The sequence below is a fragment of the Mchenga conophoros genome, linkage group LG19 (assembly GCF_057382185.1).
Source record: "Mchenga conophoros isolate Kocher_MC1m ecotype Shallow Benthic linkage group LG19, M_conophoros_male_GT1.1, whole genome shotgun sequence".
In the NCBI taxonomy this organism is placed as follows: domain Eukaryota; kingdom Metazoa; phylum Chordata; class Actinopteri; order Cichliformes; family Cichlidae; genus Mchenga; species Mchenga conophoros.
In genome coordinates this window covers 19432523-19457257 of record NC_140544.1, presented here as the reverse complement: position 1 = coordinate 19457257, position 24735 = coordinate 19432523, and the positions used below count along the sequence as shown (strand labels likewise).

Here is a 24735-nt window from a genome sequence, read left to right as displayed (position 1 = left end):
AAATGGTGGGGAGTCCCAGATATAACCCTAGTGGGAGTAACCCCCCACAGAGGGACAAAAGGACCCCCTGATGATGATTAGAGGATCATCAGGGGGTCCTTTTGTGACACACAGGAAATGGTCCAGAGTCAAAGCCAGGACCCCACTCGGCACTTAGGTCACCCAACCAGCCGAGTGAGCTGTAAAGCAGCGCCCCAGTTATAAGAGCAGACTGAAGTTGTAAAAAAGGGCTGTGTAAATGTATCATAGCATTAAATTGATTAGTCTTGGGTAATGTTTGACCTGTTTGTGCACTAACACACAGTTTCCTCTGTATTGTAACAGTGTGCCTTCAGGACAGCGTTCTGGCCTTTTGGAAACATGGCATGCAAGGAAAGAGCTTCAAGTCCAATGAGGTAAAATACAGTCATTTTAATCACCCTGGGGAGAAAAATAAAACCTGCTCTTTTTTCTTTTTCTTTTTCTTGTGCTCTTAACAAGAACCGTGATATTTAAAATTTCACCATCATTTTCATGGTTCCTCAATAGGTGCCAGGGTGGAAACTGTGAATGCAGTATGTGTTAACATCCTTGACACAGGCTTGTGTGCTGTACACATGAACAAACACCTCTCTCTCCTGTCAACAAAGACCCGTAGTGTCTGTTTATGTGTGTGGCTGCAAGCTGTAGGTGATCCCAGGAGATTAGCCCTCAGGTGGAGCAGACAGCGTGTCTTTGTGTTAGAACGTGGTAATGAATTTGTCCACCTTTCCACAGAGGGATTCCAAGCTAACCTGATCATGAGATGCGCTCAGCGGTACAATAAAAGTTCAAGGGATCGCAGAGAGGTGAAGCATTCTGCTTAAATGAAAATTGATATGGACTTAGGGGCTGCCCTTTTGAAAGCTGGCTGTGTGAGACATGGTCCAGCAGCACTCGAATGAAACAGAAGGTCTGTGCCCCGAGTCCGTGCCCGGCCCAGCTTGACAGATCGACCATAGCAAGGATTTTCGAAATGTCAGCAGTCATGCAAAATTCATACTCAATCATAAGCGAAACCCGTCACACAACAGGGAGAAGCTGCTAAATAATTCAGCCTTTGTCTTGTTATGATTCCTGTGAAAAGCGAAGGCATTCAGAGGGGGGGGGGCGGGTCTGGTGATCCGTGCTTTCCTCGGTGGGTGCATCTGTGAACACCCGAGACCTTGTTCTCGTTTAGACTTAAACAGATCAGATCTCTCCCAGGGCCAAGGTCTTACACCTAGCAGGTGTCAGCCACTCACTGTCTCACATCTGTCAACAAGTTTTCATGACATGCCAGCATATGAGTGTTTTGAAGGGGCCCCTGTCCTTTACCCTGCATGGTGTCAGGCTACATATTGTGAGTAGAGGTAACAGTAAGCTCCAGGCTCATAGGTACACAGCAGAGATGGCACTGAGGGCTTGTTAAAAACATTAGATAGTCTGTTATAAAAGGGGAAGTCTGTGAATTCAAAATTTAAACACAGGAGATGGAGTAATTTGGGAATTCTGCAGATCTTTTAATAGATGATAGTGAAATGAGAGAGGTGTGTTAATGAGAGAGGTGTGATGTAACACCACAGAGCCTTTCGTGTATGTCCCCATGCAGTTTAAGAAGCTTTATATTTTGTTATTCTTGCGCTACAGTTTACCTTCACTGCCAGCAGTACTTCTGATATACAGCCAGTTGTCACATGAAAGTGTGTGTGTGTGTGTGTGTGTGTGTGTGTGTGTGTGTGTGTGTGTGTGTGTGTGTGTGTGTGTGTGTGTGTGTTTGTTTGTTTGTTTCTTTTGAAGGTAACCCAGGAGATTTCTGATCCAAGCAGAGTCTTCCGCCTCCTTGGATCTGACAGGTTGGTACAGATCCTTACACTTCAGATATGTCATCAGTAGAGGAAGTACAGCCACAGCCTACATTCCCTCCTCTTTTAAGCATCTCTGTTCTATTATTAATTGTTTTGTTTGTTTTTTGGTATTGTTTTTTGGTATAGCTATTTATTCATCCCATAATTCCCATGAAACCTGTCCCGCTAGTTTATGACCGTTATCCCTCAGGTGTGTTTTTCCATTACCTGAGAACCACCAAACAACCTCCTCACCCATAACGTTTTGAGCAGACAATTCTCATCTGTCACTGCACTCAGACATTTACTTTCAAGTGTGTTACTTTGGTTGTCCCTCATCAAATCGTCTTATTGATTTACTTTTAGGTAACACTGTAGTAAATTACGATTGCGCTCTCTGTGGTGACTGCTCTCAGCTGCAGATGAAGCAGGATGTGATTTTTAGACTCAGTCAAACAGAGCATGCTCAAACTGGAGGACGATCTCCCAGCAGCACCTCTCGTTGAGCGGTGACTCCTGATGGAGCCGCCCCGACTTGTGGCACCAGAGCGAGGCCACTCTCTGCTGCCCAGCCCGCCATGTTTTATTCACCGCCGCCTGGGCACTGCCAGCCTGGTTTGAGTGTCTCTCCGCGCCTCTGTAATTTCATCTGATGGAACGGGCAGTATAGACTGCAGCTTCTCCGCTCAGCTGTCACCGCCACAAGGCCGATGGCATCTGAAGATGCACCCACTGCCGTCCTGATCTGGCCGTCATCTGACTGTTGATTACTTAACATGCATGACTCTGCACACTGAAACCACGAACATTATGCAACACGTCGCTAATGTCAGTTTCAGTGCAGTTCAGCCTTTTTTCTTTTCTTTTTTTTTTTTATCAGACTGTCAATAATCTGATCAAAGCTGTGGGTGAACGAAGTCAACTAGCTGTCTTCTCGTTGTTTCTCTGCATTTTTCAAACTGATCTTTGAGTGTTACACATAAAATATGCATAATTTTCATCACTAAAAACATCAATTTTACCCATTTTTATCAATTTAAAAAAACAATACAGTAACATAAGATTAATGCTTCACTGGGGAATCTACGTCTAGCTACACTATAACCCTTCTGAAATCTTACGGCATAATCTCATGTCCATCTCAGGTCAATGTAATTGTGATTTGCCTGATCAGCACAATCAATTCCTCCTGTGCTGTTTCGCCACAGTTTTTGATTTATTAGTGACAGAATAACGGTCACCCCCTTAATATGAGAAATAATAATCATAGCATTAAAGTAAGGACTCACAAATGTCAGCAAATTCCTGAAACGACATCAGGAAGTCAAGGAATGTAGAACTCCAGGAACAAACATGAATATGAAAAAGTCCCTGCATTTTATTTCTATCATGACTGACACCACATATAAAACACCAGGACACAACCACGTGGTAATGAACACGTAATGCACCAGCATAAATGCTAGCAACGTCAACCACTTATGTAGGTTACGTTGTAGGCTTTATATAGATTCCCAACAAATGTAAATCAGGGCTTTAGACCTTTTTGATCAGATTATGTGTGGGGAAAACAACGAGTGATAAGAAGAATCTTCCAGGATTTTAGATGATGAGGGAATGAGGGTTTAGTTGAAACACCTGGATCGTGTTGTAGGGGTTTTTGGAAAAGTAATTACCGGGAAGACACGTTGTTGTCAGAGCTGTGTAGACGAGAGGAAGTGATCGAAGTGGAAAATCAAGAGAGCAGCAGGGATTTCCAGTAAAAGCAAAGCGAGTGGGGGAAAAATGGCTTCCTTGCATTAAATGACTGTTGTGTAAAGAAACAGGATATTATGTTTTTCTTACAAACTGCTGTTCCTGTGTTTCTGTTGCAGGGTGGTGGTCTTAGAGAGTCGACCGACCGACAACCCCACGGCCCTGAGCAACCTCTATATTTTAGCAGGTCATGAGAACAGTTACTGATCCTCAGCCAGTGACTCGCCAGGTCTTTGAAAAGTGGATAAGAGGCCTCATTTTTGGGAGAAAATGACACTCTTAGACCTGCGTTTCTGTTACGAGAATTGTCCGGTTTAAAAGCGTTTTTGGGAGCTTTTGTTACTGATCACGGGATCTGCAGGTCAGTAAAAGAGGAGCCTGGTCAGTTCGGATTCATACGTAGCCTTTCACCAGCAAGACGTTAACTGTAGCCTCCGTCATCTCAAACAATGCGAGGACTGTTACGAGCAGGAGGAGAAGCAGTAAAAAGCTTGAATAATCATCATTACTTAGCGTTTTCCTCACTTTCCTGTTCTGTGGACTGAGTTACAAACAAATTATCTAGCGGTATTATTACAAAAGTGCCATTAAAATTCACAAGAATTGTGATTGTATTAGGAAACCATGGGAGATTTGTTGTGTTATTGTCTGTCACTCATAATTACTGCCAGTGGCAAACCTTAGTAAGCTTGAGAGGAGATTTTACAAGCTCTGTAGTGAGAATAATAGATCAGTTGAAACAGAAACTCACAAGTGCTGTGGGTTATTTAAGCAATATTTATTAACCTCATCTTCCGTAAGAGGGTATGTTGGATTTATACACGGTGACGGAGCGGTCTGCTGTGTTAAAATTAACTACCTAAGCAGCTTTCGGTTATTTTTACTGCTCTGTAATATAGTTGCATCTCCTGCTCTGCTGCATTTTTTTTTTTTTTTTTTTTAGAAATTGGATATACTGTACATGCTTTTGTTTTTAATTTTTCTTTACCCCCCCCTCTTTTATAGACCCTTTACTTATCATTATTTGCACCATGTAAGCACTTTTGTACATTTTTATTTAAAATAAAAAGACAAAATGAGGGACTGCTAGGTTTTATTAACATCTCTGCATTCCCTTTGCTTAATGTGTACTGTTTTTATAATAAAAGCTGTTGTTAACATGAGAACGAGCTGTGGGTTATTCTTGTGTCGTGAGATAATCTCTTGTTAGGGAGAGCAGGTGATGGTGAGTTTTAGTTTCCATTATTCCTCTTTTTTTCGTTCTGCTTTCAGTCTGATGTGACTCCCTGGGCTAGTTGGTCGCAGTGAGACCAGACTAAATTTGCAGCTCAGTGTTACGTACTGGATGATATCAGGCTGATGTGGTTTAAGGGTTTTTGATGGTCGGGTAAACATGGACTCAGATGTGTGAGAAAACAACCCTAAAATGTTTCCCATGTGTCAGTGGTTGAGCTCTCCTGTTAGACTGAAATGAGTCAGGCATGACGATAATGACGTTTGTAGGTAAACAGCCTGACAAAGGTAACTCTCTCAGGTGTGATAATCCACAGGAGTCCTGCTTTCCCTTTTCCTCTGGAGGTGGGGGGTGGAGTCAGTGGTTCCTATGGACACAAGGGTGGAAAAAAGCAGAAGTGTTAAGTTGTTGTTCAGGGAGACTTATTCAGTGGGCAGCACCGGAAGTCATGTGATCTTACTTCCAAAATTAAACACGCAGCTGATTCATCAAAATAGGAGTTAAAGATTTGAGTTTGTTTTAAGATAAAATGCTTTTCATACTTAATTTTTAACAGGTGTGCAAGTGAAGCACAGTCAAGGGATATTAATGATGATAATGTTAAAGAAGTGACAGCATTAAAAATGAAGAAAAAAATGCAGTTACAGTTGGGTCACTTTATTTTGAAAAGCGCGACCGGATGTAGGTTTCATTTAACCACCTTTACGGATTAAAAACAGGAGCTCGCTGGAGCTGCAGGAGTAGTTGTTCTGTGATCGTCTACCTCGCAGGCTGATGTTGTTTGGAGGAAGAAAAGGGTCCTCCTGAATTTGGATTTCCTCTTAAAGAAACATCTGCGAGCATTTTACGGACAGTAAGTTTATAAATGTGATTTATTTTGGGTTATTCTACTTTAATGGTCAGGATTATTCGTCCATAGGCTTTACAGAAACACTTTATTTCCATGTTAAAATAAAGTAGCATGGGTATTTAAAAAAAAAAAAAAAATAGTTGCACCTTCTCGAGGCATCAATTTAGCAATTTTGGTTTTTTTGTTTCTAATAAATTATACAGTGTCCAGGCACTACAGAAGGCAGGTGTAAAGAGATGAAATGGGAAGTGCTGTATTTATCCATTATTTGGGACATTATTTTGTTATAGCAGTTGAAGTAATGATGAATAGTTGATAATAACAATCATGTTATCTGACAGATGCCTCTATCAAAATATCCATGTTATCCATGATCAATAGAAGTTTGTTCAGGGACTTGCTCTCCACCACAGCTTCAAAGGTGCTTCCAGTTTGCAGCCAATCACAGAGCCAGCCTCTTTTGATGAGATTATTCAGTCAGCTGTAGCTGTGCTTGCTACAACTGACTGATAAATAGGATCTTCATCTTCCTCAGGAAATAGACCCTGTTCACACCCTTCTTGAATACAGCCTCTGTGTTGGTCTTCTAGTTCAGTCTGCTGTCTGATGATGGGACTCCCAGGTGCTTGCACTCCTCCACCACATCAACTTACTGTCCCAGGATAGATATAGCTAGTGTGGCCATCCTTTTTCTTCTGAAGTTGATCATATCTGTCATCATCTTATTCCCATTCAGAAGCAGATGATTCTCACTAAAGGCACCTCACTACTACATCCATCCACTGCAGAGTATTTGTGTAGGTTGCACGGAGCTGCACAGAAGGACTGAGGTGCAAATAAATTAAAGATAATCTCCCGATTTGTGGCTCAGGATGTAAATGCACACAAAAAGATAATAATTAAGATGTCATTTGTGTGTATACATGAAGTCAGCAAGTGATGTAATAATGTGTGGCCATTCCAAGTGGACATTTCTGTACTTCTTTTCTCATAAATATTAAATTATGTTTGCTTACTTCAGGAGTCACCTTTCATTCAGATATCTGGACCATAATAACAGCTTTTAATCATAAATATCAGGCGTTATACTTAGAGGTTATATTTTAATCAGAGGTGGTATTTCCCCCTTTGAAATGCATTCAAATTTTTCAGTGCAGCACTTTGATATTCTCCTCACCATGTTATTAGTCTTATCTTTGTGTCCCCCTCAGGGAAATGACCGAATATACTTTGCATTGCAAATGTTTTTGTTACGCAATCTGCTGGGAGATGGGTGTAACGTTCCCTCTTTGTGCAGGGCCATTTAGGAAGTTACCCTAACATTTTCATCCCTGTAAAACGAGCTTGCATGCAGGCATGCTTTTGACGGGTCAAAAGTTGCTCATACTTTTTATTGCTGCAAAAACATGTTTGTTTGTTTTTAAAAAAGCTAATTTTTGCAGCTTGGCTTGTGTAAACCATTCATAAAAGCAGTAGATTATCAAGTAAAGCCCCCTTCTTCCTTTCTTTTCCTCTTTGTCTGTTTTCAGGCTGCCACTGCTGCTTGTAAAGTTTTTTTGTCTCCTTTCAGAGGAGCACTGCTTCCTCCTCAGTATGGAGAAGTACGAGAAGATTGGAAAGATTGGAGAGGGCTCGTACGGAGTCGTCTTCAAGTGCAGAAACAAAGACACGGGCCAGATCGTCGCCATCAAGAAGTTTGTCGAGTCAGAGGATAATCCCATCATTAAAAAAATTGCACTGAGGGAGATCAGGATGCTCAAGGTAAAGACGCAGCCTGTCTGACAGAAGCTTGCAAATTAGTACAGAAGTTGCGAGAGAAAAACATCAAAATGATAAATGAATAAAAGAGGCATGTAATGCTAAAGTCTGCTTTACAAAACTGGTCTTCTTAATGCAGAGTTGCAAGATAAAATTATGTGACTAAGAACGAAATATATGACTTACGAAGTTACATTTATCAAATAAAAAACTCATCAGGATAAAATTATTAGCAGGAAGCGTAAAACATTCACATTTTTTTACTTTACAAATCAAGTTTTTATCATAACTCTCAGCCAAACTGTTGTTTTGAAACTTTAACTCAGTCTTTAGAGGATTTAAATCTTGTTTTTAATGCAAGGAAATGTAAAGCATTCCTCCTCCTGTGCAGCCAGCGGGAGGGACACGGTGCAATTAATTCTGCCGACAGAGGGGAAACACTTCGCTTTCAAACCAGCAAACTTGAGAAAAGGTTTAGAGGGCTGTAATCAAATGAAGGCAAAACCCTGCAGGGTCAGAGCTGGCTCCAGTATTTCAGTTGCAGTGTGACATGTCTGTGAACATTGAGTTATCTTTTAAAAAAGCCTCTGGCACGAGTTGAATATCTTTCTTAGGCTGTAAATTGGAAGCTTAGGCTCAGTTGTGGTCAAGTCATGTGTTTTGTTAACGATGTACATATTTATCAAAGATGTACCGATGCGTTTGTTGGTGGTTTAATTAGTCATGCAGTGGGTGGGAGCGCTGGAGGCCTGCTGGACATCAGGAGCTCGTAAATAGGACAGGTTGTCAGGGGCAACAGCATGTTTATTACCCTCTCTTAACAGTTTAGTGTGTTTGAGATACAGACAGAGACTGATGAGCCACTCCTCTGTGCAGCAGATTCTGCTTGTAATGTCTGTTTGGGATTTCTGTTTTCTGTCTGTGCAGCAACTGAAACACTCCAACCTGGTGAATCTGATCGAAGTGTTTCGACGCAAACGGAAGCTTCACCTGGTCTTCGAGTACTGCGATCACACCGTCCTCAACGAGCTGGACCGCCATCCCAGAGGGTGGGTGTGTCTCCCCACAAAACCTCCCTGAAAGAAAGAGATGCATGCATTTACTTGGTAGTTGCTTTGTAACTGCACATGTTTAAAGAACAGCATTGCAAACACCTGGCTTTCGGCTATCTCCAAACTTCATTTATATAACATGTATGCCGCTTTGTCCAGCTCTGATGGGCACAACGCTCATCTCCTGGGAGACTGACTGGCTTTCTGTGGTATGCTTACAGTGATGCCCTCCCAGAATGCTTTGCTGGAAGGGAGCCACATTTTATAGGGAGTGTTTTGGCTCTCCAGTCCCCCCGCCCTCCTCTAGTCCTGGCCTATAGCCTTCAGGCCACAGACGGGTTCAAAAGAAGAGACAACAAAATAGATAGAAAGGGGCTGAGATTGTTATAAATCGCCAGTCACAAGGCTCGAATTAGCCATTTCCCCAGCAACACTGGTAGATAGCGGCCCCTTGACCAACAAAGCCTCAGTTGTTGAACATTGTGCCTCAAGAAAGAAATGGCTGGCCATTACTGACTGTCATCTTCAGCCACAGAGCGGCAAAAGAAAACTAGAAATGAAACAAAACAGAGCAGAAAACAGAACAAATGTATTTTTTTGTGTTTTGCTAAATGAACCGTGACGAGCTACGCGACTTCTATTCCAAGCTCCTCCCAAAACTGTCTCACAAACCATTATTTTATCAAATCACAACATTATGGTCTTACTGACCTTCATCGGGTACAAAAAGCGAGTCAGTTTGTGAAATTTCTTTCCTCGCAGATATTCCAAGATTCCACAAAGTGCTTGGAATCCACAGCAACTCGGCTGCAAAGTGTCAGATCACGCAACGTTACAGAGGAGTGTCGCTGAATGCATGAAGGATGCTAACATTCTTCTTATTCACTAACTGCAAAGCTCCAAACCTTCTGTGGCATTAACATCAGCACAAAAGCTGAGTGCCGGGAGCTTCGTGACATGGGTTTCCATGACCCAGCAGCTCCCGTAGGCATAAAGTGTAGGTAGCCTTTTATCCATATACTGTATGACTGGCCTCTTTAGCAGCACCACTCCAGGGATGTCTGTTTGCTGGTCAGTCTACCACAGGGGTGCCCAATCCCAGTCCTTGAGAGCTACTGTCCTGCAGCTTTTGGATGCACCTTGTTCCGACACACCTGAATCAAATGAATGGCTTGTTATCAGGCCTTTGCCAAACTTGATGGCATGCTGAAGAGGTAATCAAACCATTTGATTCCGCTGTGTTGGAGTAGAGATGCATGGACTGGGATTGGGCACCCCTGGTCTACCACCTTCACACCCCACCTCATCAATGACTTTACGGACCACACTGAAAGTTTTGCACAGACATTGATGACCCCCAGAGCATGCATCTTACAGATTTTACTGATCCCAGACTTTTTTTTTTACCAAACCAGGGGTTTTATATTTTTGTTCACCACCACACAGACCCAAAACAATATAACGATACAAAATATAAACAATATAAATACTAAATCTAGTAAACATGGCAGAAATCTTAATGTCTGTTTTTTTGGCATCACTTGGGCTTGTTGATAGTGTATCAGGAAGCTTGTTCCCTCCAATAAAAGGCCTTACATTAAGAAAGGCAGGCAAGCGTGAAGCTCCAAGCTCAGTCTCTGACAATGTCATCACGTGTTTGGAAATTTTCCAGTAAACCCCATTTTGTTCTAAGAATCTTTTCCAAGATCAACAAATACCCTTCAAGCTCGAATAAGTTTCTGTCTATCAGTTAACTGATTTCCTCCTTGTCCTACAGCGTCCCAGAGCATCTTGTTAAAAGTATAACCTGGCAGACGCTTCAGGCCGTCAACTTCTGCCACAAACAGAATGTAAGTGACGTCACGCTCGCTTCTCCCACCTGACTCCTCACGTAGCGTATTTCCCAGTTGTCAAACCTTCCCCTCTGCTTTGTTTTTCAATTCCTTACTACCCTCCTCCCTCCTCCACCACCCAACAAACACTCTGCTTTATGGCTCTTTTTTTTTTTACAAGAATTCCTTTCCCGTGGCTGACCAGCAGTTAATGTATCACCAAGACACAACAAACGCTAGAACGGCCCCCGTATAACAATGTGGCTTGAAGTCTACAATCTCTTTCTACTCCCATCAGAAAGCATGTGGTTAAGTTCATAGAGTGGTGTAACTCTACTGTACTGTCTCTGCAGTGCATCCACAGAGACGTCAAGCCGGAGAATATTCTCATCACCAAGCATCAAGTCATCAAACTCTGCGACTTTGGCTTTGCCAGGATACTCAGTAAGTTCATCAGCAGCTGCAACAGTGTTGACAGTGCCCCTTAGTGGTCACTGTTACCATTACAAGTGCATATTCATATTTACAACTTAATGAATGTTACCCTAAACTTGGTTAAGTACTTGCTGGATAGTTTCAGTGCTTCAGATTCACATAGAAGAGTTCAAGGCTTGTTACTAATATTTGTTTTAATCCCTCATTCAGAAATGATTCCCTGAAAACCAACAGAAATCCCCAACAACAAACTTAAGATATTCAGTTCAGTGTCACACAATGAAAAAGAGCAAAGTGTCTCTTTCTGGGTTAAATTTTGACAACATTCTCTTTATTGAATTACAGGAAAACGGCTAAATGATGTTTGCAGCTCCAGGATTACTCACTGAATGAGTCTTTGCAGAAACTATGTGTGTTTTCACTGATAGTTGAAATGATGTTGGATTTTGTGCATTTCTGTGTTTGGCAGCTGGTCCGTGTGACTACTACACCGACTACGTTGCGACCCGCTGGTATCGCGCCCCTGAACTGCTGGTGGGAGACACTCAGTACGGCCCCCCGGTGGACGTGTGGGCAATCGGTTGCCTGTTTGCTGAGCTCCTCTCGGGGACGCCTCTGTGGCCCGGGAAGTCGGACATGGACCAGCTGTACCTGATCATAAAGACCCTCGGTAAGATCAGCCTCCTGCGTAAAATGCCTTTACATTTTCGGAGAAAATAGCGATTTTTTTCCCTAATTTTATCGGTGAGGTATAATGCGTTATACTCGCTATTCGCTGTGTGATTATGTTCCAGGAGATCTGATTCCTCGACACCAGCAGGTCTTCAGCAACAACCAGTTCTTCTGTGGAGTATCCATTCCAGAGCCACAACAGATGGTGACGACAAGTTTTGCTTCCTTTATTTCAGTCAGAAAAGGCCGAATAAAGATCATTTCACTGAAATAATAAATGAACAAAAAGAAATATCTAAACTTGTGACTGTCTTTTCAAAAAGTCCTTTTGCTCTTCGGTTTCTGCAGGAATCTTTGGAGCAAAAGTATCCAAACCTCTCACATCAAACTCTGAGCCTGATGAAGGTGAAGTTGTTTTTATTTTAATGTTTGCAGTTCTTCCTGCTGCTGTTTTACAAAACTGACAAATTCTGGTGCTCTGTCCACACGTGATGGTGCAGGGCTGTCTGCGGATGGACCCGTCTGAGCGGCTGACCTGTGAGCAGCTCCTCCAGCATCCGTACTTCGACAGCCTGAGAGAAAGAAACGAGAGCACATCTCGACAGCAGGACCGCTCCGGCAACAAAAGGACACGTTTACCTCGCAGACACGTTCCCCCCGGGGTGAGCAGCCTTCTGTTCCAATGATAAAGATGACGTACCATATTTGGGATAACTGGTGCCAAACTGGTTGTGTTTTAACTTGAATACAGAATTGTCAGTGGTTATATTGGCTCATACTATTAAAACGAGCACTTAAAAGTTACAAATCAAAAACTACTTCTTATATGTTATTAATAGATGACTACTTATACCACTTATACTACTTATTATATATCAGGATATAATAAAAGATAATCAGGTCCCGAGGTCTGAAATTTAGGTAAATACAACATCGATGAACTACAAAACATAACATGACAGTTTGTCCCGAAAGAACATCTGCAATCGCCACAATTCAACTTTATTCTCAAAATGATCAATATTTTTGTTCTTAATTTGTAACTTGTTTTTACTGATTTTTGTGCTCTACAGTATTTGCCACAGTTGACCAGCAGCAGCTTCTTTCCAGCTCTGGACAATAAGAGGTACTACAACAACCTGCGCAAATTCAACTATCACCTACCGAACATCTAATCCCGCTGGTCCTGATCCGAGTCCAACCACCACCAAGAGCTCAGTAACGTGACGCATACTCCAGTAGCACTTTTTAAACACATTTAATGAAGCTCCAACCACTTTTTATGAGGTGTATCACATGAGGTGTCTCTAGTATCTCTCTCGTTGATGTCAGTCTATGCACTACTCCCAGCAGGTCATGTTGGTTTATGTATGTCGCCGTCGTTTCAGGCTGATTTTGTATAGAGACAAGAAGCAGTGAGCTGCTCCGCTCGTAGCTGCACAGTAGACTGAAGGAAAAACTCCAATGTACTGCCTTGCCTGGTTTGCCAAATGTATTTTTATATAATAACGGGCTTTATAAGAGCAACTTGTTTGTTATTTTAGTAAGTTATAATACAGGACATGAAGTTAAACTGCTCGTGAGCGTTTCAGAAAATCTTATTTATTGACATTAGGAGTAAATACAGACATTAAACATCCTTTATCCCACTTTCACAAACATTTATTAGCAGCAGTCGCACTGTACTCAACGTCTCTGGAATATTGGTGCTAAGGATGTTTTCAGCCATCTGTTTGTCCTCAGATATTTAATGATGAATGCCAAAATAATCTAAAAAGAAGATGTAAATTACTCTTAAAATAAACCTTTTCAATTGCTTTCTCTATGTACACACATATGGAGTTACTTTGAATAAATATCACAGTGAACTAGTGTCACCAGCGATTTCATTTGACTCTTTGTTGGACTGACGAAATGACAACTCTGTGAATGATTACGCCACACCTTCTCGCGACAAAAAACCCTCAAAACCTAAGAATAATGGATGTTGTGCTGTGTGCCATTCACACGATCAGTCCAGGTCCAGCTGTATTTCCAGATGTGGAAGTGCAGTTTGCAGCCTGTCAACTGTTGTCTGTCTGTCTTTGATTCCGGGAAGATCACTGAGAAACAGATACTCCAGTTTCCTGAGAGGAAGCATCGCCTAATTACTTCATTCGTTATAAGATTGTTTTTTTTTAAAAAAGCACCATTAAAACAAGCAGTACTTTAAATTTGTTTCCTTTGGAGCAAACAATAAACACTGACCTGAGTTTGTGCAGGGCGATAATACCCTTATCAGTCACATTTCCACACGACACCACCTCCATCATGTACAAGCTCTCCTGCAGGTTCTCTATGGAGGTCAGCCTCTCCAGACAGGCATCTTCAATGTAGATACACTTATTGAACTTGACTTCTTCCAAATGTTTCAAACCATCTAGAAAAATCAACGTTAAAAAAATGGCATCAGCACGTTTAGGAAAAGGGACTCAGGCATGCTCTCCTTTAAATATATATATACTGGAGTTCAGCAGCCAGCAAGGTCAGAGAAAGCGTGCGTGCCTGCTTGGTGTAAAATATCCCGGACACTTGCGTCACTTTTAGATAATTAGTCTAAGAGAGATGCACTTTCCCCTCGCCTTTCTTGTTAACACCACGGAAGGGAATCGCTTTCAGGTCAACCGTCGAGGTCGAAGCTAATGCAAAATTTACACTTTCTGAACTTGGCTTTAATTTTTAATTTAAACACACTCTTTACTATGTTAATCCAAAGCGAGTTCAAAGGGAAATAACCTATGTTAACATAGGTCAACATCTGGATTTACTGATGTTAACAGAACATAAGTCCTAATGACTTATGTTCTGTTCCCCCAGTGCCATCATTAGGTCAACAAGATCATTATGAAGCTGGAAGTACAGAATATTGAGTTCTGTCCTTGTTGATCAAAGCGTCCCTTATTAAAGTTCACAGTCTGTCAGTTTTGTAACATATTTTTGTTGCAATGTTGCTTTTAATTTGTTATATTATATACGAGACATATATAACTTTATTTTTAAAGTTAAATTTGTTTTGTTTTTTTTAATGATTTCTTTGACCAGTTCTTTTTCCAGGGTGGAATGATTGCACAGCACACATTTTAATCACTTTAAAAACAAAAACTGGGTGCATAGATTTGAATTTGCTTTTGATTTTTTTCTAATCCATACAGGGCTGAAGATGTGTACACTCAAAACTATATATATACGCATTCCCCTAAATCTTTTAATAAGTACGCTGAAGGTTCTACAATGTCTTTTAACTTGACAGGGCCTATTAACTTCTCATTAGTGATCATGATCGACCACAACAAGGATTTGTTTACCAGCACTCATTGGATTGATCAATACTTTGAAGAATTGCAGCACCTAACATGGACAAGCTAAATGCTTTCTGGAGAAACCTTTAATGGTCAGACGACACGGACATTAAGCTGGAAAGTGGATGGAATATCTTAAGATTACTTCCAAATTGTTCAACTTAACCTTAAATCTGTAAGGCTGTATGTATATATTTGAGCCTGTATGTATTCTTCTGACCCAAAGTTTGAAGTAAATTCAAATTTGTACATTTGTGTATGCTGCACATCTTTAATGACATCTGCACAGTTCAAAGGAATCATTAAAAGCTCAAAATAATTGTGAGATTCACGTCCATGGATGTAAACTTCTGACTACAACTGCATGTATATCTGAGGTTAACAAAGTACTTATCCAAAAGGCATCCAAAAGATATTTAAGTGCAGACGACGAACCCTCTGAATCTAAGAATATGGATTTTTTTCTTTCTTCTGTGATATGAGATCAGCCATTAAACACAATATTAATTCATCAATGTTTTCCTCCCCATGAACATTTTTTCTGTTAATTAAAAAGACAACAGCCTCACCAGGTGTGTGACTGTACACTTAAATATATCTGAGACAACATCCGCGATCATTAGGTGAAGACGTCAATGAGTCTAGAACAAGAACATGATGTTCTCCACACTGACCCAGGTAGTCAAACCCTTTGTACATGATGCAGGATTCAGTGGCGTCAATCGCCTGGATCTTGTATCTGCCCAGAGACCCAGTTGGCAATGCGTTGTAGTCGAGATGCCAGCGATCAAAACCCTGGAAGCGCACTTTAGCACCACATCTCAGCAACCACTCTGCTGCTGCTCGGTCTGGGCCCACAGCTTTTATCCTTTCATAGTCCACCCTGAGTGAAGATCAACAAACAGTCAAAGTACTGCACATGCTGATATGTGATGAAATGTGACGGGTCACATTTGTTGGGTGCAGAAAGGGAAGAAGTGTCAAGAGACAAAAGTCAAAAGTCCTATTGACAACTTCCCCACTAGGGCAAATGTTAAAACCTGAACTAATCATCAACGGTTTACAAAAACAAACATGTTGTCAGTTCATAGCCTGTACATAGCTTGTACTCACTACAGCCTGTACATACTTATAGTTATAGAATATTCACAACATACTTCATACCGTGTACATTATAACATAATAGACCCATTTCTGTAATATACTTACATATCTATATTATTGCTAATATATATTGTAATATATCTATATCACTAAAGCACTTCTGGATGGATGCAAACTGCATTTCGTTGCCCTGTACCTGTGCATGTGCAATGACAATAAAGTTGAATTCTATTCTATTCTATTCTAGTTTATTTAACATGAAAAAAATTATTTTAAGCGCCACTGGACTGTAATTCCTCATCTTTACTAAACAGTTACAAGCAAAAATCTCTGTAAATGAAACAAAAGTGAAAATTAATTTATAAATACAGGCCTAGAAATAGCTTTTCTGTTTAAGTGTTTGTTTAGACTTTGTTTATATGATCTTAGATAAATGGATATGTTTCAATGTGGGCTTTCTTTTCTTTGTTTAGGGAAAAAAAATAATACTGTAGCTGACCCATTGTGTCCATTTCTACCCAGCTATGCTTTTACTGGATGGACGATGTGTTTAAGATGAAGCCATTGGCAGTCAGATCCTTTCTAAATGGTATTGCATGGGGGATCAAAAACTGACTTTTGCTCTTCTGCGTTCATAATTCCATCAATTTTGACAAGATCCCAACACCGTTGTCTGAAACACAGCTCCAAACCATGACAAAGCCTCAACCGTGCATTACAGATGGCTGTTGATACTCACTATTGTTTCCTTCTTCTGACCCCTTCAGTACATATTGATGAATCACTCCATCAGACCTGTTGTCACAGATTTTTGGTCAGGTTCTTGTATGATTTAGCATACATCACGCTTTTTCTTTCTTTCTTAAGAACGGCTTCTTTATAGCCATACTTCAACCGAGGCCATTTCCAATGAGGCCTCAGTGAAGACTAGATCGATCAACAGAAGATCCAGGTGCATCTCTCAGGTCCTGTGTCAAGTCTTACCTGGATTCTTTTTCTTTTATATTTCTTAAGGACATCACTTTCAGATAGGTTTGTCTGCTGTAGAAGCTGTAGTGGCTTTTCACTTGTTATTTTGTACTCAACATGTCCAGTTTCCAATTTTAATGACACACCACGCTGAGATATAAGAAGTTTTAAGCTAATCTCTCTTTGGGAATCATCTTGTTGGTGTGAAAATCCTATTTTATGCCTATCAAACTGTATTATATTTAGCATTTTTCATACATTCAGCTACAGAAACAGGAACAAATTACAGGCTGCTAGTAGCAAAGTGCCTAAAGACACGTTTTAAAGGGGTGTTTGCCAAGTTTTTTGTTATGTATTGACAAAACTGGTTCATTCCTTGAGTTAGATGCCTGTTTTATGTTTGTCTGACTCATAGGTCAGGGTTAAGTCTCTGAATATAGTCAGGTACAAGGACTGGGTTCAAAATGAGAGAAAAAGCAGCTAATGTCCAGAAAAAGAAAAGTATGGCTCAAGACTTTCGTATAGTGATGTATTGTTAAGGTGGAGGTGAGTTAATAAAAAGGTGCCTCACTTGTTGAAAACGGCATTGAGCCAGCCCCAGAAGTGTCTGCGGCTCCTCTCCGGGTGAGTCACCGCAAACTTCACCGCCTGCGACAACAGTCTCATATCTGAAAGCCAAACTGCGCACTGGGAGTTATCTCCTCTGCTGGCTCTCACCGACAAACAGCGCAGGACTGCGACACATAAACAATCCCGTCTCTCACCTGTCCTCCCACAAGCAAAGGACAACTGACAAACACTACTGTTTACATTCAGAGCGCAGCCATCATAGCTCTAACCTTTAACCTTAACGACGTATCACGAATAAAAAAAACGCGGTATCCAATTGGCTGGACGCGCTTACGTCAGAGCGGAACGTTAGCGGCTCTACGTACGGGAGCGAGAGGAGGAGGAAACACGAACACTAGGAGCTAAGGAAAGTCGCTCCTGGCTTTTATACAATGAAGAAGCTAATTTGAGCTGCTATTAAACGCTGTGACAATGATCCGGATCCTGAGCGGGGCGTCCTTTAAGGCTGCTGGTGGACTGTTAAAGGATATTCAAAGCAGACAGCTACACGGGTGAGGCTGACACCACAAAGACAATGACTTGTGCATAAGTGTGAGCTTGTTCAGTTATATGTGAGAGAAGAAGTAGTGGTGGGGTGCTAGTTTCTTTAATGCGTACAGATAGGTAGGAAAATGTGCAGACGAGCCTGCCCAAATATGCAACTTTCACTGAGCTGTCAGTGAAATCCAGCACAGGTGTCCTAGTCACTGCCAAGGACACCCAACTCCCCAAGATATAGATTCAACAACATCTGTACCCTCTGCATGAGCTAGGTCCTCACACCACGTTGTTTACTCACACAAAACATCTGTCTGCCTTTCCAGTCATCTGCGCTCCATTCACATTTCACGAAGTCATTTTAAACTTTCAGAAGCTCCCTTGATTTCTTAATAAGTGTCCAGCAGGGAGGACGGTTGTTAGAGTTGCCGTATTTTCAGAGGCTGCACACAGCTTACCGCTCCCTCTCCAGTTTACTAAGGAAGCCCTGCAATATAGGAAATTACAGTTAATTATTATTATTAAGAGCAAGGGAAACCTTCCTACTTAAATTCAGCTTCTTCAGAGATAACCCTCCGGTTGACAGGTGAAATGTTTGGCAGGTTTAACTACTTACACCTGTGCGCATTTGTACAGGTCCTGGCACTCTGTTCTAGTTATGATAGAAACCCTCGAGCAAGGTTTCATCTCTGAACATTGACACTTTCTAACCAATTTGGTGATAGTCCCTGATTTAATCTCTGGTTGCATTTATTGCTTTAATGTTTTGTGGGACATTTAAGACATTTTGTCTGGCTGTTGCAAAAGTGCCGCAAAATGTACTCACTTGGTTACAAGATTTAAATGTTTGTGAACATTGTGTTCTTGCAGATCCTTGCTTGCTCTAGCTTGCCTATATGGTGAAGGGTTCTTCTATCCTATTTGTAATTGCAAATACCTCTTTAACTCAAACATCTGTGTCATAGGTCTCCAGACTGATCTGCGTCAAAGGTCTCTTTCTCATCCATGGCTGGACTTTGACCTAAATATTCTGCTTTGTTTTCTACCTTTTCAATCTGTACAGCTAGTCGATTATTAATAGCCACCTTAAATTTTGTCCTGTCTGTTTGCTTTTTGTTTTTTCAGCACATATGACATAGCTGTGGTGGGAGCTGGCATTGTGGGCTTGGCCACAGCCAGAGAGCTGATTCTGAGACACCCGTCGCTCAGTTTCGTCCTCCTGGAGAAAGAAAAGGAGCTTTGTGAGTGGAGTGTTGTGGATGTAAAGACACGGAACAACATGTTAATGTAGAGATTTGTGTTCTCCACAAATCTCTACATTTTTGACCCACTCACTGACACTCTTAAACTTGACAGCCCTTTCCCTTTAGTTACTGTTTCATTAATAATCAAATGTCCTGGAGAACAGAGCCAAAACATTGTAAAAATGTAACAAACCAGCAAACATACTCTGGCACTATTTTCTGAAGTTATTGCAGGATTTTGGATGTATGACAACACTTTACCCCAATCAGTATATAAGATATTTATACTACCGTACATTTGCAGTCATGTGAAAAACTTGCATGATATAGATATATATAGATATAGATGCATGATATAATGGTTTGTAGCGATGTCTTAAATTAATAATTTCCTGTGTGACTTCAGTCTCTCACATCATTGTGGTAAAACTTTGCACGCTTATTTAAAACAGTGCTTCAGTTCATCGATGATAGCAGGCATTTGTTTGTGCACTATTCTCTTAAGCCTGATTCTACTGTTGTGGACACAGAAGTCAACAGTTGGAGAACCCACGCCTGATTTGTCATTCCTGTTATACTTCTTTTAAGTCTGCCGTCTGGACGCATGCGTATTTGATGCATTGTAAAAAGGCAGGTGGGCAGACCCTCAGCTAACTGTCTGATGACTCTGGGACCCAAGTGGACCCTAACAGAATCCCCGCTTTTAGGTCCCACCACAGTATTTCAGTGAGGTTGAGGTCTGGACTTGGACTGGGCCATTGCAGCATGTTGATTCTTTTCTTTTTCAGCCTTTCTGTTGTAGATTTGATGCTGTGCATTGGATCATTTTAATCCTACGTGACTCATTTGCTATCAGATAGATGGCCTCACGTTTGACTCTAGAATACTTTGGTATACAGAGGAGCTCATGGTTGTCTCAATGATTGTGCCCAGGTCCTGTGGCTGCAAAACAAACCCAGACCATCAGCCCTCCACCACTGTGCTTGAGTTGTTTGCGCTGTTATGCTGAGTTTCCCCAAATGTGGCGCTGTGCACTGTGGCCAAATATAATGCACACTTTGTTCTTGTTTGCCCAAAGTCCAAAGAATTTGTTGAGACATCAACTCCTGGGAAGATAGTGGCTTTGTATTAACACACCTGAATATTAACTACTGTTTTCCACTCTTTTATGCTATGCTAATCTCCTAAGTGTACCCTAATATTTACCAAACAGAAAGTTAAATAAAGTTAATTAAAACTTTTGCATATTAAAATGATCAACATTTAAACAGATAAATAAACGAAACAAAAAAATTATTTGAGTCAGTTTTTTTTCCCCCCATCACTCCGTAGGACTTAATACTCCCTTCTCTCTTATTGTTCTTCAATTTGTCCATACCTACCAGCTTTACACCAGAGTGGGCATAACAGTGGAGTCATTCACAGTGGGATCTACTACACACCGGGATCACTGAAGGCTCGCCTGTGTGTGCGAGGAGCCACTTTAGCCTATGAGTACTGTGAGAAGAAAGGACTTCCTTACAAGAGATGCGGAAAGGTTTGTCTCTGTATGTTAAGCTGATAGATTTAGAGTTCAGTGACCACCTTGAGTGACTGAAATTACAGCAGACATTTATCAACAGTGTTGGGAAGGAAATATACTACTAGTTTAACTGTATTTAACAGTAGCCTACTGCCCTTTCAGCTTCATCCATATTTACACAGTTTAATTAATGTTACCCATTTTTACCAGGGGCTAATTGTTTTGTACTCTTGGTTCTATATGTTCTCAGTGAGAACAGATATCTGTGATAGAAAACAGATATTTTCTTGCTTATTAAGCACCACGCTATGGAGCCACTGTGAAATGTAAAGCAAAAATGGGTGACAAGGTCAGGAAATTTATAGAAAAAATAAAACTGCATATTGATTAAAAGCAGTGGGGGAAAAGTCGGTACCCACAGTTGGAACTAATTTCATGGTGAGCTTAATCCAGCAGGAGGCAGCATAACGACTAAAAGCAACTAAAATTGAACTAGGTGGCAGTGGTTAACCTGTGACCTCAGCAGGTCCTGGTAGGTTCCTACTTCAAATTGATTTTCTGGAGTTTTTTTTTGTCTGGAGTTTGCAGTGTGGAATGGGAGGATGGATGGAAGTTTGAACTAGCTTTTAAATCTTTGAAATGTATATTTATTCCCAGACACGGGTCTTAAAGTCAGCTCTGTAGCTGAATGAAATCCAATGCAAGGATCAAATATTTGGAGTGTTTTGGAGACAGCTTTGATGTCTCCCCCTAAAGATTAAATCCAAATCAAGATCTTTGACTTGGATGTTAATTTTTATTGCCCCGTAGAGTAAAGAAAAGGACTGAGCGCCAATTCTTATTGCAAAAAATAAAATCTTATATTTATTTAGAATACAAGAGGACCATGTATGTTACCAACGATTTGATGCCTGCTTGTTTTTTTAGCGATTGTTGGTACTCTGAAACTTTTCAGTTGGTAATAGTGAAGTATACAGTATGTGTTTCTGTCTTAAACCATGCAGCTCATCGTTGCTGTGGAGCAGGAAGAGATTCCCAGACTGAAGGCTTTATATGAGCGCGGCATGAAGAACAATGTGCGTGACCTCACCATTGTCGATGGCAAGGGCATCCGGGACAGAGAGCCTTACTGCAGGGTGAAAAGAAAACAAACATCATCTCATTTACTTGGACAAAAACGTGTTAATGCAGAGTAATATTTGATATTTCGTCTTTTCAGGGGATAATGGCCTTGGATTCGCCCTACACTGGCATTGTCGATTGGAGGATGGTGGCTCTCAGTTATGGTACTGACTTCAAGGAGGCAGGTGGCACTGTGGTAACTGAATATGAGGTCAATGACATTTCCATGATCAAGGAGAGCCCATCAGGAAGCACAGAAGGTAACAAGCTGGTTGTGCACATCAGTGTTGACACAGTCATAACTTGTCATAAAAATTGTATAGCTAACACAACTCCCTATTTAAATTCCATTTGCAGGAATGAAATATCCACTTGCAGTCAGAGATAACAAAGTAAGACATGTTAAAACAAAGGTATCACACGGTCAGATCGTGTTCTGTTGTTTACAGTTTTTGCATCATTACTTTCTCACAGGGTAATGAGCTGCGGTGCCGTTACGTCCTGACCTGTGGGGGCCTGTACTCGGACCGTTTGTCACAGATATCTGGATGCAGTCGGGAGCCACGGATCGTCCCGTTCAGAGGAGATTATTTAGTCTTGAAACCTGAGAAGAATTACCTGGTCAAAGGAAATATTTACCCTGTAAGTCTGCTGAAAATGTTTTCCTGGTGCAAACATATACAGGCAGGTGTTTTCTGTTTGTTTAAATCATTTTTTGGCAATCTCAATTGCAGAACATCCCAGATATATGTGAAAAAGTATAAGTGAGTTACAGTATGTGGACTTCTTTTTCCTCCTGCCTGGAGATGTTTTGAGGGGAATTTTAAAAAGATGACTTCTTGTCGATTCCAATTTAGTAGTTCTGAAGCAGAGTTCTGACGGTTGCATCCACATTATTTGTGGGTTGTTTTAATACTTGTTGCAGGTTTAACATGTCTGTGTTTTCTAATACATTCTGTAAAATCTCTCATTAGGTTCCTGACCCTCGTTTTCCGTTCCTCGGAGTTCATTTTACCCCGAGGATGGATGGAAGTATTTGGCTCGGCCCCAACGCTGTCCTCGCCTTTAAAAGGGAGGGTTACAAAGTGTACGACTTCAGTGCTCAAGACTTTGCTGATGCGCTCTTGTTCAGGTAGCAAATCTGTCCTGGAAGATGTGACGATTTCAGTCACAGTGTAACAGCTGCGTAGTGTGTGATGCCAATTTGTGTTTTATTTTGTTTTGTTTACCTGCAGAGGCCTTCAGAAGCTAATAATGAGGAACATTACATTCGGAGTTGGAGAAATGTATAGAGGACTTTTCATTGGTGCACAGGTTAAAAATCTGCAGAAGTACATCCCTGAACTTTCCCTGAGTGATGTGATCAGGTAGAGAAATCATTCTTGGTGCTTGTTACACAATATTAGGATAAATGTTAGGACCGGTTTTCTGTAACCGCCGGTTGTTTCCTGTCCAGGGGTCCAACGGGAGTTCGAGCACAGGCCCTCGACCGCGACGGAAACCTCGTGGATGACTTTGTGTTTGACGGCGGGGTCGGAGACGTGGGCAGTCGAGTGCTCCACGTGCGTAACGCTCCTTCGCCGGCAGCCACCTCCTCCCTCGCCATTGCTGAGATGATTGCAGATGAGGTGGAGAACCGCTTTACGCTGTAGCAGAGGGAGGAGAGAAAACCAAAGAAAGTCCAGCTGTCATGACTTCTTTATTACAGGACAGGCCTTAATTTAACAGAATAAAGTGACTTCTCTGCTGCGGTTTTGTTTTTAACACTTTTTTATTTTCGTGGTGCTACTTCGGGTTGTATGTTTACTCCACCACGTATGAAAGTACAGTTTATTTTGTGCACTACATTTCTGTCTAGAAATGAAGTTTGCCATGACCTGCTTTTTACATTTGTAACTTCAATAGCATTATCATCAGTTTCTAACATTAAAATTATAATATCAAAGTACATCAACTGTGCGTAAATGTGCACTTTAGATTTAAACGAGGACTCTCTAATGGTTACATTTCAGTACAAACGATTTCTTTTTAATTTTTCAATGTGATTTTTCAACCTGTATGAAAGAGGAGTTTGAAGACTGTATAGTCTGCTATAAATGAATGAAGAGTTTCGGTGTCATCATGAAGGCTTTTATCTAGATGTTGGCTTATGAAAGTCTTCATGTACCACACGGTTTACCAAGAAAGATCGGTTCTTCTTACTCCATTTGACAGTTGTGCAACAAAGATTGTTAAATTATATCATGACTAAATAGTGTCTTTGTCTTATTTATATTTTCATCAAGGCAAATTTATATTTTTTGTGGAGCTGCTGGTGATTTCTCTTGAATCTGTTTCAAACTCTGCACATGTTCCTAAAACTGTTCTGTTTGTCTCTCTGTCATTACATTGATTATGACAAATGAATGTTAAGGTAATTTTTAAAATATATATTTTTGAAAACAAATGTGCCATTTTTGTGGTTTCTGTTTTAGGTTAGTTTTTTTTGGAGGATTTTTTTTTTTTTTTTTTAAAGATGTAGGCTACATTCTTTTATATTTAAATATAATGACTAATATGGGAATTGACCACAACTTCGAATATTTAAACACAACCTTGCTGTGTTTAAAGCTGATTTTTCACTGCACTGAAGAGGATGAAGTGGTGGTATGGAGAGAGTTGTGGACTTTTTAACCAATTCAGTTACATTTTATTTATATAGCACCAAATCCCAAAAACATTTGCCTCAAGGTGCTTTATATTGCAAGGTTAATACTGTCCCCTATCAGCAACCACTTGGCAACAGTGGGAGGGAAAAACTCACTTTTAAAAAGGAAGAAACCGCTGGCAGAATTAGCCTCAGCCCCTGGTTGGGGGGGAGCGTCAGAGGACAGAACAAAGACATGCCATAGATTAAT

General features: G+C 40.9%; 4 protein-coding genes across 17 annotated transcripts in view; 3 read left to right on the top strand and 1 right to left on the bottom strand.

The window, feature by feature from the left end:
* map4k5 (mitogen-activated protein kinase kinase kinase kinase 5) overlaps positions 1–4765 on the top strand; it is a 28418-nt gene extending 23653 nt beyond the window's left edge. For all 13 annotated transcript variants that reach the window (XM_085257665.1, XM_085257660.1, XM_085257664.1 and 10 more), the window contains 3 exons: positions 325–395; positions 1798–1853; positions 3719–4765. In XM_085257665.1, coding sequence (XP_085113791.1) covers positions 325–395; positions 1798–1853; positions 3719–3806 — 215 coding nt within the window. In that variant the 3' untranslated portion in view covers positions 3807–4765. The remainder of the gene's footprint in view (positions 1–324; positions 396–1797; positions 1854–3718) is intronic.
* A 117-nt stretch (positions 4766–4882) lies between these two features.
* On the top strand, positions 4883–12954 carry cdkl1 (cyclin dependent kinase like 1 (CDC2 related kinase)). 2 transcript variants are annotated; one of them, XM_085257667.1, is made up of 10 exons: positions 4883–5686; positions 7254–7444; positions 8369–8490; positions 10271–10343; positions 10679–10769; positions 11230–11430; positions 11555–11637; positions 11781–11837; positions 11933–12094; positions 12506–12954. In XM_085257667.1, the coding sequence occupies exons 2-10, from the start codon at positions 7277–7279 to the stop codon at positions 12605–12607; spliced, it is 1059 nt and encodes a 352-aa protein (XP_085113793.1). In that variant the 5' UTR covers positions 4883–5686; positions 7254–7276; the 3' UTR covers positions 12608–12954. The 2 variants fall into 2 exon arrangements, with proteins under 2 accessions (XP_085113793.1, XP_085113794.1); XM_085257668.1 differs by having other exon boundaries at positions 7213–7444.
* A 64-nt stretch (positions 12955–13018) lies between these two features.
* Positions 13019–17700, bottom strand: dmac2l (distal membrane arm assembly component 2 like). The gene is made up of 4 exons (XM_085257669.1): positions 17415–17700; positions 15445–15653; positions 13680–13851; positions 13019–13558 (listed from the first exon to the last, which is right to left on the bottom strand). Exons 1-4 carry the CDS (start codon positions 17507–17509, stop codon positions 13444–13446), a joined length of 591 nt encoding a protein of 196 aa, XP_085113795.1. The 5' UTR covers positions 17510–17700; the 3' UTR covers positions 13019–13443.
* A 53-nt stretch (positions 17701–17753) lies between these two features.
* Positions 17754–24259, top strand: l2hgdh (L-2-hydroxyglutarate dehydrogenase). Its single transcript, XM_085257666.1, has 10 exons — positions 17754–17964; positions 19076–19191; positions 20580–20731; positions 21721–21852; positions 21936–22098; positions 22196–22230; positions 22313–22480; positions 22813–22970; positions 23074–23205; positions 23295–24259. The coding sequence occupies exons 1-10, from the start codon at positions 17885–17887 to the stop codon at positions 23488–23490; spliced, it is 1332 nt and encodes a 443-aa protein (XP_085113792.1). The 5' UTR covers positions 17754–17884; the 3' UTR covers positions 23491–24259.
* Positions 24260–24735: the final 476 nt, after the last annotated feature.

Coding starts and splice junctions, on each gene's coding strand:
- cdkl1 (XM_085257667.1), top strand. CDS start 7,277: ATGGAGAAGTACGAGAAGATTGGAAAGATTGGAGAGGGCTCGTACGGA. Junction 11,638..11,780: donor TTCCAGAGCCACAACAGATG/GTGACGACAAGT, acceptor CGGTTTCTGCAG/GAATCTTTGGAGCAAAAGTA. Junction 12,095..12,505: donor GCAGACACGTTCCCCCCGGG/GTGAGCAGCCTT, acceptor TGTGCTCTACAG/TATTTGCCACAGTTGACCAG.
- dmac2l (XM_085257669.1), bottom strand. CDS start 17,509: ATGAGACTGTTGTCGCAGGCGGTGAAGTTTGCGGTGACTCACCCGGAG. Junction 13,852..15,444: donor CAAAGGGTTTGACTACCTGG/GTCAGTGTGGAG, acceptor TGATTTTTCTAG/ATGGTTTGAAACATTTGGAA. Junction 13,559..13,679: donor ATCGCCCTGCACAAACTCAG/GTCAGTGTTTAT, acceptor GCTTCCTCTCAG/GAAACTGGAGTATCTGTTTC.
- l2hgdh (XM_085257666.1), top strand. CDS start 17,885: ATGATCCGGATCCTGAGCGGGGCGTCCTTTAAGGCTGCTGGTGGACTG. Junction 22,481..22,812: donor TCAAAGGAAATATTTACCCT/GTAAGTCTGCTG, acceptor ATCTCTCATTAG/GTTCCTGACCCTCGTTTTCC. Junction 22,971..23,073: donor GCTGATGCGCTCTTGTTCAG/GTAGCAAATCTG, acceptor GTTTACCTGCAG/AGGCCTTCAGAAGCTAATAA.